This window comes from Mobula hypostoma, chromosome 7, assembly GCF_963921235.1.
Source record: "Mobula hypostoma chromosome 7, sMobHyp1.1, whole genome shotgun sequence".
Lineage (NCBI taxonomy): Eukaryota > Metazoa > Chordata > Chondrichthyes > Myliobatiformes > Myliobatidae > Mobula > Mobula hypostoma.
The window spans coordinates 183,025,474-183,039,581 of record NC_086103.1 but is presented as its reverse complement, the minus strand read 5'-3'; the positions used below and the strand labels follow the sequence as shown (position 1 = coordinate 183,039,581).

The 14,108-nt window shown below is 45.6% G+C and overlaps 1 protein-coding gene across 1 annotated transcript in view; it reads right to left on the bottom strand.

Moving 5' to 3' along the window:
• Positions 1 to 276: 276 nt before the first annotated feature.
• The window catches only part of slco2b1 (solute carrier organic anion transporter family, member 2B1), a 102,233-nt gene continuing 88,401 nt past the window's right edge, over positions 277 to 14,108 (bottom strand). The window contains exons 13-15 of the mRNA XM_063054690.1: positions 13,029 to 13,093; positions 6,526 to 6,646; positions 277 to 3,723 (exon numbers count right to left, since the gene is read on the bottom strand). Coding sequence (XP_062910760.1) covers positions 3,522 to 3,723; positions 6,526 to 6,646; positions 13,029 to 13,093 — 388 coding nt within the window. The 3' untranslated portion in view covers positions 277 to 3,521. The remainder of the gene's footprint in view (positions 3,724 to 6,525; positions 6,647 to 13,028; positions 13,094 to 14,108) is intronic.

The window sequence follows — 14,108 nt, the reverse complement described above, 5'->3', positions numbered from 1 at the left end:
ATTTGTCTAGGTTGTGGTTTTATTTAAATTCAATGGTGTGTACTTCTTATCAGAATTTTATATGCGTGTGGGACTGCTGAATCCTGTTGATTATTATTATTGTGTATTTTTTGTGCTGCATCAGATCTGGAGTAATAATGACTTTGTTTTCCTTTACAACTTGTGTACTAGAAATGACAGTAAACAATCTTGAATCTTGAGATCCTTATTCACATTTTGAACCCCCTTTCAAATGATAAATGTCAGAATTGAAAACGTCTCAGTTTCATATCTCACAGTTGAATGATAAATGTACTAAAATACATCTGTAAGCAATACAGTTCATGAAAGTTTAAAAGAGGAATTAATGCTTTGCTGTGATCAACATGGTCTAAAGTTCACTGTGCTATATACAAAGGAAATTGAGTTTTAAATTCCAAGGCAGCATTCCAAGATTGGGGTTTGCAGCAGAAACACATAACATGTGGAGCAAAGATCTCTTGAAGGTCAGTAGCAGGCGGGTGGTGTACAGAACTATGATCTGAGACAGCAGGGTCCAGAGTTGGGGAGAACCTCTCCTTCGCCTCCCTCCCTAGCTCACTCAATAACATCCTCCATTTCTACCATCCCTTCTGTGTAGTTGGGTATTTATCAAAGTTCAAGGTAAATTTATTATCAAAGTACATATATATCACCATCCAGGGCATGCTCTCTTCTTGCAGCTGCCATCGGGGAGGAGGTACAGAACCCTCAGGACCCACACCACCAGGTTCAGGAACAGTTATTACCCTTCAAATGTCTGGCTCCTGAACTTCAATCATCTCAATGCTAAACTGATTCTACAACCTACAGACTCATTTTCAAGGACTCTACTACTTATGCTCTCAGTATGATTTATTTATTACTAGCCTTTTTTTTGTATTTACACAATTTGTCGACTGTTTATTCATTTCCATAGACGTTGTCTGAGCTGCTGAGTTCCTTCAGCATTTTTTGTCTGCTGCCAAGTGTTCTACATAATACTGTTGAAGACATCAGCTGATAGCTCAGTGGATGCATGTGTGCGCAGAGAGGGAATGAGGAACTGCATTTCTATAGCATCGTGCACATCTTCAGCCCATAAAATGCAGCAGCAAAGTGAAAACAGGCGATAAGCTGGCTCAATGGACAGGAATACAGGAATGAGATAGATCAGCTGGTCCAGTGGAGTCACAACAACCACCTTGACAGTGAGACCAAGGAACCAATGGTGGACTTCAGGAAGTGGAGATTGAGGGTACACATGTAAGTCATCATTGAGGGGTCAGCAATGGAAAGAATGAGCAGATCCAAGCTCACCTCGGAAGATCCATTCTGGCATGTACATGTCAATTCTCATCAACTTTTGTCAACGTCTCTGAAGGTCTATCCTGGGCCCAAAATATTGATGCAAACATGAAGAAGGCATACCAGCAGGGGGTTTGAGACTTGGTATGTCATGAAAGACTTGCAAATTTCTGTGGATGTTCTGTGGAGGGAATCCGGACTGGTTGCATCACTGTCTGGCATGGAGGCTCCAACGTGCGGGACCAAAAGAGGCTGCGGAGGGCTGTAGACTCAAGTCAGTTCCATCACGGCATGGGGGACATCTTCACGAGGCAATACCTCACTATCTGGGACATCTTCTTTCATTACTACCATCAGGGAGGAGGTAAAGGAGCCTGAAGATTCACACTCAGTGATTGAGGAAGAGCTTCTTCACCTCTGCCATTAGATTTCTAAATTTTCCATAAACTCATGAAGACTACCTCTCTATTGCTTTCTTTCTTTAATGTTGGTTGTTGACACAAATGATGCATTTGACTGTATGTTTCAATGTACATGTGATAAATAAACCTGAATCCAAACACCCATGCACATGGATAAACCATGGGCAGGGAGACACGATGGTATAACTTCAATGAGGACAGTGTATACTTGAGTAATTTTGGAAAGCGTCCAGTGACAACTATAGGACCATGGGAGAGCACACTCTCCCCACTGCCCTGTCACAAATACCTTCACGGGTATCAAGGCTCTGAGTGGCAATATTATATGACCACCATTTCAGAAGCAATCCCTTTTGAGCTTTTGGAGGGATTTGAGGTTTGAGGATTTCGGTCAAGATGGCACCAAACTTTGGTCTCCATCAAGCCTGTGGCTCAGTCCTATTTGCACTTTTAAGTTTGTATGGATAGTTTTGGGGACAGAGAGGAGAGTTGGGGTAAGATTAGGGATTAGTGAGAGTTTAAAATCAGAGTAGGTTTTAGGCACAGTGATGTGGACAGTTGATTAAGGACAACTGGACTATAGGCCTCCGGTCCACAGTTGAAAGCTAGTGACATGGTTGTGGGACGAAGAACATCTGGAATCTAAGTTTCTGTTCCACGCTGAAGGTCAGCAACATGGACATCTGTAGAAGTTGGGCTCTTTCAGGTCAGTGGGTCCTGGGATCAGATGCCTATTGCGAGCAGGAAGAACGAGGGCCGGTGAGCCGGCGGGCCCAGATTTCAAACCTGGAGTTCAGGGTCCCATCGTCAGCTGGTCCTGGGGTCAATACCGAAGGCTGAAGGGTGATCAGGAGAGTGGAAATTGAAACACAATGGCCGAAGCCTGGAGACTGGAGGCTGGAGGCCTGTCCTGGAGTTGGAGGACTGTCCCTGTGTGTGGGAGGGAAGAAAGGCGCTCACTTTCCTGCTGTTTTGTTACTTGTTGTATTTTGTGTTTTTTTTCTCAATTTATTGTATTTAGAGTTGCAACGTGGAAGAAAGAGGCCTCTTCTGGCTCAATGAGTCACACAACCCAGCAACCCACCTATTTAACTCTAGTCTAATCACGGAACGATTTCCAGTGATCAATTAACGCACTAACTGATACGTTGCCTTTGGACTGTGGGAGGAAACACTCACAGTTCACGGGGAGGAACGTACAAACTCCTTACAGATGGCGCCAGAATTGATCTCTGCACTCCGACAACCTGAGCTGTAATAGTATTGTGCTAACTGCAAGCATTGTGGGTTTGCCATACTGGTGCCAAAATATGTGGCAACACTTGCAGGCTGCTCCCAGCACATCCTTGGGATGTGTTGGCTGTTAGCGCAAACAGCGCATTTCACAGTATGTTTTGAAATAAATCTGTACTTTAACGGTGTCACTAACCATTGGTTGGAATTGTTTACGGCATTTTCTTTCACTAACCAGGGTCAAGGCGTGTGTCAAACCCTGAATTCTTTTTTTTTTGAGCCAGGATACTTTCCTGATGCAACAAGGAACTGTCAGGGAATTGCGCAGGGATAGAAACCCCTACCCAGCGTCGGACACGTGAACAAGAGGTGGTTTCCCTTTGTCTCCTCAGAGATTATCCTCACAAAGTTCTCTCCCAAGATGGAACATTGGGGCAAATACCATATCACAGACTATTAGACAGTGGGGGCTGTCTGGGATTGACAGAAATTGAGTGCCTCTTGCTGCTGGCACTGGAGATTATATACAGATTATATGACCAGCTGCGTCTGGATGTCCTCTCACACCTTCGGCTGGGAGATGGCGTTAGAGCCCTGATCCATCAGCATCTCCCTCTCCTCCACCTCCTTTGGGTGAGGACGAATTTCAGTCAATGGCTTCTCTTGCTTCTCCTGTCTCAGTAAGTTCCTCTGGAGGAAATAGTAGGCCATTAGGAAGAACAGGAAGCCAGCACACTGGAATAATATCTGGAGCCCGATGTACCTGGGTGGCCAAACAGAAAAGGGACAACGTTACTTTTAGCAGAATGTCACAGCTCACCTCACTGCCTCACCTCACTGCCTATGTAACGCAGAATGACATCATCAAAAACACAAGAGATTCTGCAGAAGCTGGAATCTTTAGCAATACAGACACGAAGCCCTGGAGGAATGCTTGTACAATCAGATGGACCCTTAGCTTCTTTATGATATTGGACTTTTTACTGTTGGACTTCGGCCACATTCCACCGTGATACAACACTTGGCGGCACGGGAGGTCGTTCCTGCCTGTGGCCGTCGAACGTGCAGCTCCTCCCATGGAGGGTCAGACACGCTGAGCCAATAGTCTGCTCCTGGACTTATTTTCCATCTGGCATAGTTTGCATTTTGCTGTTTGATTGTTGGTGGTTTTTGTATTGCTATATTTACACTCTATTCTTGGTTGGTGAGGCTGTAACGAAACCAAATTTCCCTCAGGATTAATAAAGTATATCTATCTATCTATGATCTTGCACTTTTATCATTTACCTGCATAGCACTTTTATTTTTACTAGCTGTGACACTTTATTCTGCATTGTTATTGTTTTAGAGTGTATGGGGTGTCCAGGGTGGGGCAGCATCTCCAGTGGTGGGCTTGTCGTGCTCTGCCCGGGGTAGTTCACCCAACTTTGGCCCCCACCTGCTCCCCAGCTCTCACCTGTGGCTCCAAGTGACTGTTTGCATGCAACAGTGGCCACACCCCGGTACAGCACTTCAACAGGCGGGGTAAACCGGGTGAGGGTAGCCAGGAACCTCCAACCCCGGTGAGACAGGGAAAAGCCTACGAAACCTGTTCTGACAGACTGGGCAGACCTACTACAAGATCCAACAGCCAAGAAGGTGGTGCTGCCACGCTTCGTGGAGAGCGAAGGGTGCGACAAAGCACAGAAGGCATCATAGCTATCCACTGCAGCTGAGGAGATCTCCAGTCGTGACAATTTTTTGTACCATTGGACCAAGATTTTTGAGGCCGAAAGAGAGGAACTGGGCTTTTTCATTACAACACTCCTCCCTCGCAGGTTACGTCACCATCGGTCATGAAAGGCAAGCAACAGTTATTGTTCCGTCTTGTTCTACCTCAATGCTATGTGTGATGCTACGTACAAACAGTGTGCAAGAGAAACTCGTCACTATTTCTTGGTACATGTGACAAAGTAAACCAAAGCAATTCCAAAAAGGCACTGGAGGAACTTGGTGGCTCAGTCAGCATCTTGGGAGGGAAATGGACCGTCAATGTTTCAAGTCTTTTAAAGATTAGCTTTATTTGTCACACGTATATCAACACATACAGTGAAATGCCGTTTGCGTCAAATCAAATCACCCAGGATAATGCTGGGGGCAGCCAGCAAGTGCCGAAATGCTTCTGGAGCTAACGTAGCATGCCCACAACTAACCCGGAGACCTATGGAATGTTGGAGGAAACCCACATGGTCTCATGGAGAACGTACAAACTCCTTACAGACGGTGGTGGGAATCGAACCCCAGTCAGTGATCACTGGCACCATAAAGCGATTACACTGATGGTTACACTACTGTAATCCTTCATCTGAAAATTCCAGATTCGTTAGCACAGACTAAGGGTCCCCACCTGAAACACTGACTACCGACTTTCCCCCCACGGATGCTGACTGACTTGCTGAGTCCATCTAGTGGCTTTGTGTGTCTCCTTTATTAGGCACGCCTGCTCATTAATGCAAATATCTAATCAGCCAATCATGTGGCAGCAACTCCATGCATAAAAGCATGCAGACGTGGTCAAGAGGTTCAGTTGTTGCTCAGACCAACATCAGAATGGGGAAGAAATGTGATCTAGGTGACTTTGACCATGGAATGACTGTTGGTGCCAGATGGGGTGAGTTGAGTGGCTCAGGAACTGCTGATCTCCTAGGATTTTCACGCACAACAGTCTCTAGAGTTTACAGGGAATGGCGTGAAAAAAAATCAAAAAACATCCAGTGAGTGGCAGTTCTGTGGGTGAAAACCACTTGTTAATGAGAGAGGTCAGAGGAGGATGACCGGACTGGTTCAAGCTGACAGGAAGGTGACAGTAACTCAAATAACCACGTGTAACAACAGTGGTGTGCAGAAGGGCATCTCTGTAAGCATGAAATGTCAAACCTTGAAGTAAGAACATAAGAAATAGGAGCAGGAGTCGGCCATCTGACCAGTCGAGCCTGCTCTGCCGTTCAATAAGATCATGGCTGCTCTGACCATGGACTCACCTCCACTTTTCCCCATAACCCTTAATTTCCCTACTATGCAAAAATCTATCCAACCGTGTCTTAAATATATTTACTGAGGTAGCCTCCACTGCCTCATTGAAGTAGATGGGTTATATCAGCAGAAAACCATGAACATACACTGAGTAACATACATCAAAGTTGCTGGTGAACGCAGCAGGCCAGGCAGCATCTATAGGAAGAGGCGCAGTCGACGTTTCAGGCCGAGACCCTTCGTCAGGACCCTTCGTCAGAAGGGTCTCGGCCTGAAACGTCGACTGCGCCTCTTCCTATAGATGCTGCTTGGCCTGCTGCGTTCACCAGCAACTTTGATGTATGTTGCTTAAATTTTCAGCATCTGCAGAATTCCTGTTGTTAACATACACTGAGTGGGCACTTTATTAGGAACAGGAGGTAGAGTGCAGCACTTGCTGTCTCCTGTGACTCTGGATCTGACGGGCTAAGGGAGTGGAGAGAGGGGCTCCCGGGAATCCCCAGCCAATCCCCAACCTATTCAACAAGGGGTTAATAAGGTGATGCATCTGTACCGAGTTCGGAAGAGATCAAGGTTGTAGTATCGACACGCTGCCTTGGTCTTGCATTTGCTCTCCCATCGGATACACGTGCTATCGATCGTGCTTCCATAGAGGACTGGTCCAGGCAACCAGGCTACGAGAGAACATGGGAAAGTGAGGGAGCGAGTTTGTCAAGAACAACGACTAGAGAACACCAATAAAGGCATTTCCCACAACTCTCCCCCCCCACCCACCGAAACCCCTCCTGCAGCCCACAGCCGCTCTCCAGCATGGTTCGTTGATGGTCTGAGTGGAAGTGATGAGAGTGTTTCTATGTGACTTCACTCACACAGCACTCCCTCCACACCGGACATTTCCAATACATATGCTCTTCAGTGCTTTAGGAAGGAAGGTGCACAACTTCCTCTGGGGAGATGTGGTCAGTGTGGTGACCCATTAGCTGTGGCCAGCCATAGTGTCCCATATAAACAAACTCCTGGTTTCAAAGTTCACAGCTCAAAGTAAATTTACTGTCAAAGCACCATATACAACCCTGAGAGTCATTACCTAGCGGGCATTCACAGTAGAACAAAGAATTACAATAGAATCAATGAAAATCTACACACAAAGGCAATCAATGTGCAAAAAAAAAGACAAACTCAGTAAATATAAAATCAATAATATTGAGAATGTGAGTTATGGAGTCATTGAAGACCAGGTGAGCGAGGGGTAGGTGAGAGAGGTCGAGTAATTCACAATGTCAAGTGCTGTAGGGAGACTGTGAGGCTGCACTAGTCACCGTGTTTGGTATCTCACTCTTACATTGAGGAAATCTTCAAAAGGCGATGCCTCAGAAAGGTGGCATCCATCATTAAGGACACTCATCACCCAGGACATGCCCAGTTCTCATTGCTACCATCACGGAGGAGATGCAGGAGCTGATTCATCAGGAACAGCTCCTTCCCCCTCCACTGTCAGACTTCTGAATGGACAAGGAACCCATGAACACTATCTCACTATTTTCATTTTCTTTTTACATTTTTTGTTGTAGTTGATAGTTTTGTTATGTGTTGCATTGTTCTATTACTGTAGAACAAATATCACAACGTACAGTATATGTGGGATTGTTAATAAACCTGAGTCTGATCCATATTATCAAGGATCACTTTTCTTCACCATATGCATTTACATGTACGGGGGATTTGCTGTGGTGTGTTGATCAGGGCATGGCGTCCAACAAAAACAACATTCAACAAGAGTAAAGAAAAAAGACATATAAAAATAAAGTTAGAGGTTAAACTACAGATAAGGAACAAAATGTGCATAAATACATAAAGACCAGCATGTATTTACAATGGAAACAGCATTATAGAAAGCATTACGATCAAGGAACGTGTCTGTAGCCCGGATATACTGACTGTAAAAGCTTTTACAGATATGTAAAAAGGAAAAGACTGGTAAAGACAAATGTAGGTCCCCTACAGACAGAAACAGGTGAATTGATTATGGGGAGCAAGGACATGGCAGACCAACTGAGTAATTACTTTGGTTCCGTCTTCACTAAGGAGGACATAAATAATCTTCCAGAAATAGTAGGGGACAGAGGGTCCAGTGAGATGGAGGAACTGAGTGAAATACATGTTAGTAGGGAAGTGGTGTTGGGTAAATTGAAGGGATTGAAGGCAGATAAATCCCCAGGGCCAGATGGTCTGCATCCCAGAGTACTTAAGGAAGTAGCCCAAGAAATGCATTAGTGATAATTTTTCAAAACTCGTTAGATTCTGGACTAGTTCCTGAGGATTGGAGGGTGGCTAATGTAACCCCACTTTTTAAAAAAGGAGGGAGAGAGAAACCAGGGAATTATAGACCGGTTAGCCTAACGTTGGTGGTGGGGAAACTGCTGGAGTCAGTTATCAAGGATGTGATAACAGCACATTTGGAAAGCGGTGAAATCATCGGACAAAGTCAGCATGGATTTGTAAAAGGAAAATCATGTCTGACGAATCTCATAGAATTTTTTGAGGATGTAACTAGTAGAGTGGATAGGGGAGAACCAGTGGATGTGGTATATTTGGATTTTCAAAAGGCTTTTGACAAGGTCCCACACAGGAGATTAGTGTGCAAACTTAAAGCACACGGTATTGGGGGTAAGGTATTGATGTGGATAGAGAATTGGTTAGCAGACAGGAAGCAAAGAGTGGGAATAAACGGGGCCTTTTCAGAATGGCAGGCAGTGACTAGTGGGGTACCGCAAGGCTCAGTGCTGGGACCCCAGTTGTTTACAATATATATTAATGACTTGGATGATGGAATTAAATGCAGCATCTCCAAGTTTGTGGATGACACAAAGCTGGGTGGCAGTGTTAGCTGTGAGGAGGATGCTGAGAGGATGCAGGGTGACTTGGATAGGTTGGGTGAGTGGGCAAATTCATGGCAGATGCAATTTAATGTGGATAAATGTGAAGTTATCCACTTTGGTGGCAAAAATAGGAAAACAGATTATTATCTGAATCGTGGCCGATTAGGAAAAGGGGAGGTGCAACGAGACCTGGGTGTCATTATACACCAGTCATTGAAAGTGGGCATGCAGGTACAGCAGGCAGTGAAAAAGGCAAATGGTATGCTGGCATTTATAGCAAGAGGATTCGAGTACAGGAGCAGGGAGGTACTACTGCAGTTGTACAAGGCCTTGGTGAGACCACACCTGGAGTATTGTGTGCAGTTTTGGTCCCCTAATCTGAGGAAAGACATCCTTGCCATAGAGGGAGTACAAAGAAGGTTCACCAGATTGATTCCTGGGATGGCAGGACTTTCATATGAAGAAAGACTGGATGAACTGGGCTTATACTCGTTGGAATTTAGAAGATTGAGGGGGGATCTGATTGAAACGTATAAAATCCTAAAGGGATTGGACAGGCTAGATGTAGGAAGATTGCTCCCGATGTTGGGGAAGTCCAGAACGAGGGGTCACAGTTTGAGGATAAAGGGGAAGCCTTTTAGGACCGAGATTAGGAAAAACTTCTTCACACAGAGAGTGGTGAATCTGTGGAATTCTCTGCCACAGGAAACAGTTGAGGCCAGTTCATTGGCTATATTTAAGAGGGAGTTAGATATGGCCCTTGTGGCTACGGGGATCAGGGGGTATGGAGGGAAGGCTGGTGCAGGGTTCTGAGTTGGAGGATCAGCCATGATCATAATAAATGGCGGTGCAGGCTCAAAGGGTCGAATGGCCTACTCCTGCACCTATTTTCTATGTTTCTATGTTTCTATATTGAACTTTTTGCTGTTGGACTCCAGCCATATTATTTGCCAAGGGAAATCTCACATGCAATTGTGGTTGTTATGCACATCCCTCCCTCTGCCAACCCGACGTCGGCGTGTAACATCATTTACACCATTGGGCACAGGAGTACATTCAGCCAGAGACTCATTCCACCGAGATGCAACACAGAGCGTCATAGGAAGTCATTCCTGCCTGTGGCCATCAAACTTTACAACTCCTCCCTTGGAGGGTCAGACACCCTGAGCCGATAGGCTGGTCCTGGACTTATTTTCATCTGGCATGGTTTACATATTATTATTTGATTGTTTGTGGTTTTGTATTGCTATGTTTGTACTCTGTTCTTGGTTGGTGCAGCTGTAACGAAACTCAATTAACCTTGGGATCAATAAAGTATATCTATCTATCTATTTACAGTGCAGTGCACTGACAGGGGATAATAGATAGAGGGGGTGGGTGAGGGCTAACAAGAATGGCTGATCAGATTAATTGCCTGAGGGAGAAAACTTTTAAATTGGTGTGAAGTTTTTGTTTTAATAGTCTGATAGCGGTTTGCAGATGAGAATTTATGGGAAAAGAAATTTTCTGGGTGGATAGTGTCCACAATTTCAAGAGACCTAGAATATAAAAGCAAGGATTTAATGGTGAGGCTTTACGAGGTATTGGTCAGACCGCACTTGGGAGTACTGTGAGCAGTTTTGGGCCCCTTATTAAAGAAAGCTGAAAATATCACATAGAGATAGAGTAACTAATGAGACAGTACTCCAACGTGCCCATACTAAAAGATCTTTAATGAGAACATTAAAAGGGAGGAAACTTAAATTCCTGGGCCATTTCATCAGAAAGGGAGAAATACGTTACAAGGCCGTATGCCTGGGAAACGCGAAAGAGCAAGGCAATGAAGAAAATATATGGACACTGTGAAAGAACTAACAGATCTAAGAGCGTGAGATATCATTGACACTGCGTGGGATCCTTCGATGTGGAAAGCCATGATTGCCGAAGCGTGTAACACGCAAGGCACATGGAAAAGAAGATCTGAGGAAGAATGTGCTGCATTTGAGGAGGTTCAGAGAAGGTTCACAAGGATGATTCTCAGAATGAAAGCGTTAACATATGTGGAATACTTGCTGGCTTTCGATCCTGTACTCGCTGGAGTTTAGAAGAATGAGAGGAGATCCCATTGAAGCATATCGAATGTTGAAAGGCAAAGACAGGGTGGATGTGGAGAGGACGTTTCCAATAGTGGGGGAGTTCAGGGCCAGTGGGCACAGCCTCAGAATACGAGGATGCCTCTTAGAACGGTTATGAGGAGGAACTTTGTCAGCCAGAGGGTGGTGAATCTGTGGAATTCATTGCCAGAAATGGCCGTGGAGGCCAAGTCGTTGGGTATATTTAAGGTGCAGGTTGAAAGGTTCTTGATCAGTCAGGGTGTCAAAGGATATGGGGAGAAGGCAGGAGAAAGGGGTTGAGAGGGATAATAAATCAGTCATGAAGGAATGGTGGAGCAGACTCATTCGGCTGAATGCCCAAATTGTGCTCCCATGCTTTATAGTCTTATGGTGTGCTTTTGCATGCACTCCCCACCCTCGTTCTCCTCTCCCCACCCTCATTCTCCTCTCCCCACTGTCATCATTCCATCTAATATGGTCTTACTTTCTCCCTCCTTGCCTCAACTCATAAGAGCAGTCCGCCTCATCTCACTCAAAAGTGTTAAGATCAAGAGGGTTGAGAGCTGCGAGTTCCTAGGAGTGAACATTACCAGTAGCCCATCCTGGTCTAACCCCAGACACCACAGCCAAGAAAGCTCACCACTGTCACCACCTTCTCCTGAGGCTGAAGTAATTTGGCACGTCCCTGTCGACCCTCACCAAATCTTGCTGATGCGCCATAGAAAACCATAGGTGAATTGTGGTTTGGTACGGGAAATGATCTGCCCAACTCCACAAGGAAGAGCAGAGAGTTGTGGAGAGAGCTGAGCACATCACAGAAACCAGCCTCCCCTCATAGACTCTGTCTAGACTGCTCACTGTCTCAGTAAAGCAGCCAAAATTATCAAAGACCACTCCCGAATCCCCAGACATTTTCTGTTCTCCTCCTTCCCATCAGGCAGAAGATACAATAGTCTGAAAGCCAGGCTCAAGGACAGCTTTATATAACCATATAACAATTACAGCACGGAAACAGGCCATCTCGGCCCTTCTAGTCTGTGCCGAACGCTACTCTCACCTAGTCCCACCGACCTGCGCTCAGCCCATAACCCTCCATTCCCTTCCTGTCCATATATCTATCCAATTTAACTTTAAACGACAACATCAAAACTGCCTCAACCACTTCTGCTGGAAGCTCGTTCCACACAGCTACCACTCTCTGAGTAAAGAAGTTCCCCCTCATGTTACCCCTAAACTTTTGTCCTTTAACTCTCAACTCATTAAAGCTTCAAACCCACTGTACTCAGACAATTTAAAATATTACATACAAGCCACATGCACACTTTCCACGTTCTTGTAATCAATCTGAATAGTCCCCTAGTGTGATAAGATGGACTCTTGACCTCACAGTCTATCTGATCGTGGCCTTGCACCTTATTGTCTGCCCGCACTGCACTTTCTCTGCAACTGGAACGCTCGATTCTGAGTTCTGTAATCGTTTTCCCTCATGCCACCTCAATGTGAAATGAAATGATAAACACAGGACATCCGGAATCCCTCCGTTTGCTGAGCTCAACCGTGGGTGTTGTATCCTAGCTGCCTACATTCGACACACAAGCCAGGGCAGTGTGATATGGAGAGCAAGCTGTTGCCTGTGCACACACAGATAATGAACCCACAGGAGCGGCAGAGACCTATACAGTTTGGTACCACTGGTGACGCAGGAATTGCTAGTCAGTGTTGAACTCAACTCAACTACTACCTAATGTTTCCAGCTCCAGATCCTTTCCCTCGGGCTTTACTCCCAAAGCCTTGCCCATGAGTGGGTATAGCCACAAGGCAGTGGAGTTTTGAGGTCAGAGTATTCCTTCTGGTTGAGCTGCCAAACAGGGCTGATAAGCCCCACCTATTCAGACGGTTTAAAGAACAGATATGAAAGTCGCCAGTAAAACAGTCCGTTACCAGGCAGAAAGTCTGCGGGATGGATTGTTTGTGAGTATTCATTTTCCCCAAATTTGATTCTCCCGTGTAGGTCAGTCAGTGCCTCACTGGGAAACATACACACACCCACTCTGTGCGTCACCCCAAAGCCACCTTGTACATACCTAGAACTCGGAATAACATGAATTGAATTCCTATCGCAAAGGACTTATCTTCAGGCTTCACCGACCTGCAAATCAACAGACAAGAATGGAATGTAAATGTGTGGATTATTTACAAACTGTGGGTTTGTTAGTAACATTGTTTAATGTTATTTCCAGTCTTTATGGCGCATCAGATGACAACTTTGCCATTTCTTTAGCATTTTTGCCTGAGGCCAAGTTGCTGGCTTGACTCTCAGCTCAACATCGATGGGAATCGTGCAAGGAGCTGGCCGGATTCGAACCCGGGACCACTCGGTGCTAATGCCACAACACCAACAGCCAGCTATGTCATTTCCAGTACACAAGCATAAAGAGCGGATGACGAGACGGCCTACAGGGACGAGGTCCAGCACCTGGCCGCGTGTTGTGCCGACAACAACCTGGCCCTTAACACTCAGAAGACCAAGGAGGTCATTGTGGACTTCAGGCTAGGAGCCACACTCACGTCCCCATCTACATCAACAGAGCTGTAGTGGAGCGTGTATCAAGCTTCAAATTCCCTGGTGTCCACATTTCCGAGGATCTCACCTGGTCCCTGAACTCCTCCATCCTGATCAAAAAGGCGCAACATTCCTGTGGAGCATCAAGAAAGCTCACCTCTGTCCCAGGATACTGACAGACTTTTACCGCTGTGCCATTGAGAGTATACTCACCAACTGCATCTCAGTGTGGTATGGCAATTGTCCCGTATCTGACCGCAAAGCACTCCAGCGTGTGGTGAAAACTGCCCAGCGGATTATCGGCACCCAATTGCCCACCATTGAGAACATCTACCATAAACGCTGCCTGGGCAGGGTGAAAAGCATTATCAGGGATGCATCTCACCCTAACCACGGACTTTTTATTCTCCTCCTATCCGGTAGGTGCTACAGGAGCCTTTGCTCCCGCACCAGCAGGCACAGGAAGAGCTTCTTCCCTGAGGCTGTGACCCTGCTGAACCTCACATCACAGCGCTAAGCAGTATTGCACCCATATTGTACTGTCTCAGTACTTTTATATTTGTGTGCTGTAGCACTTACTTTTTATTCACAGTTATTTTGT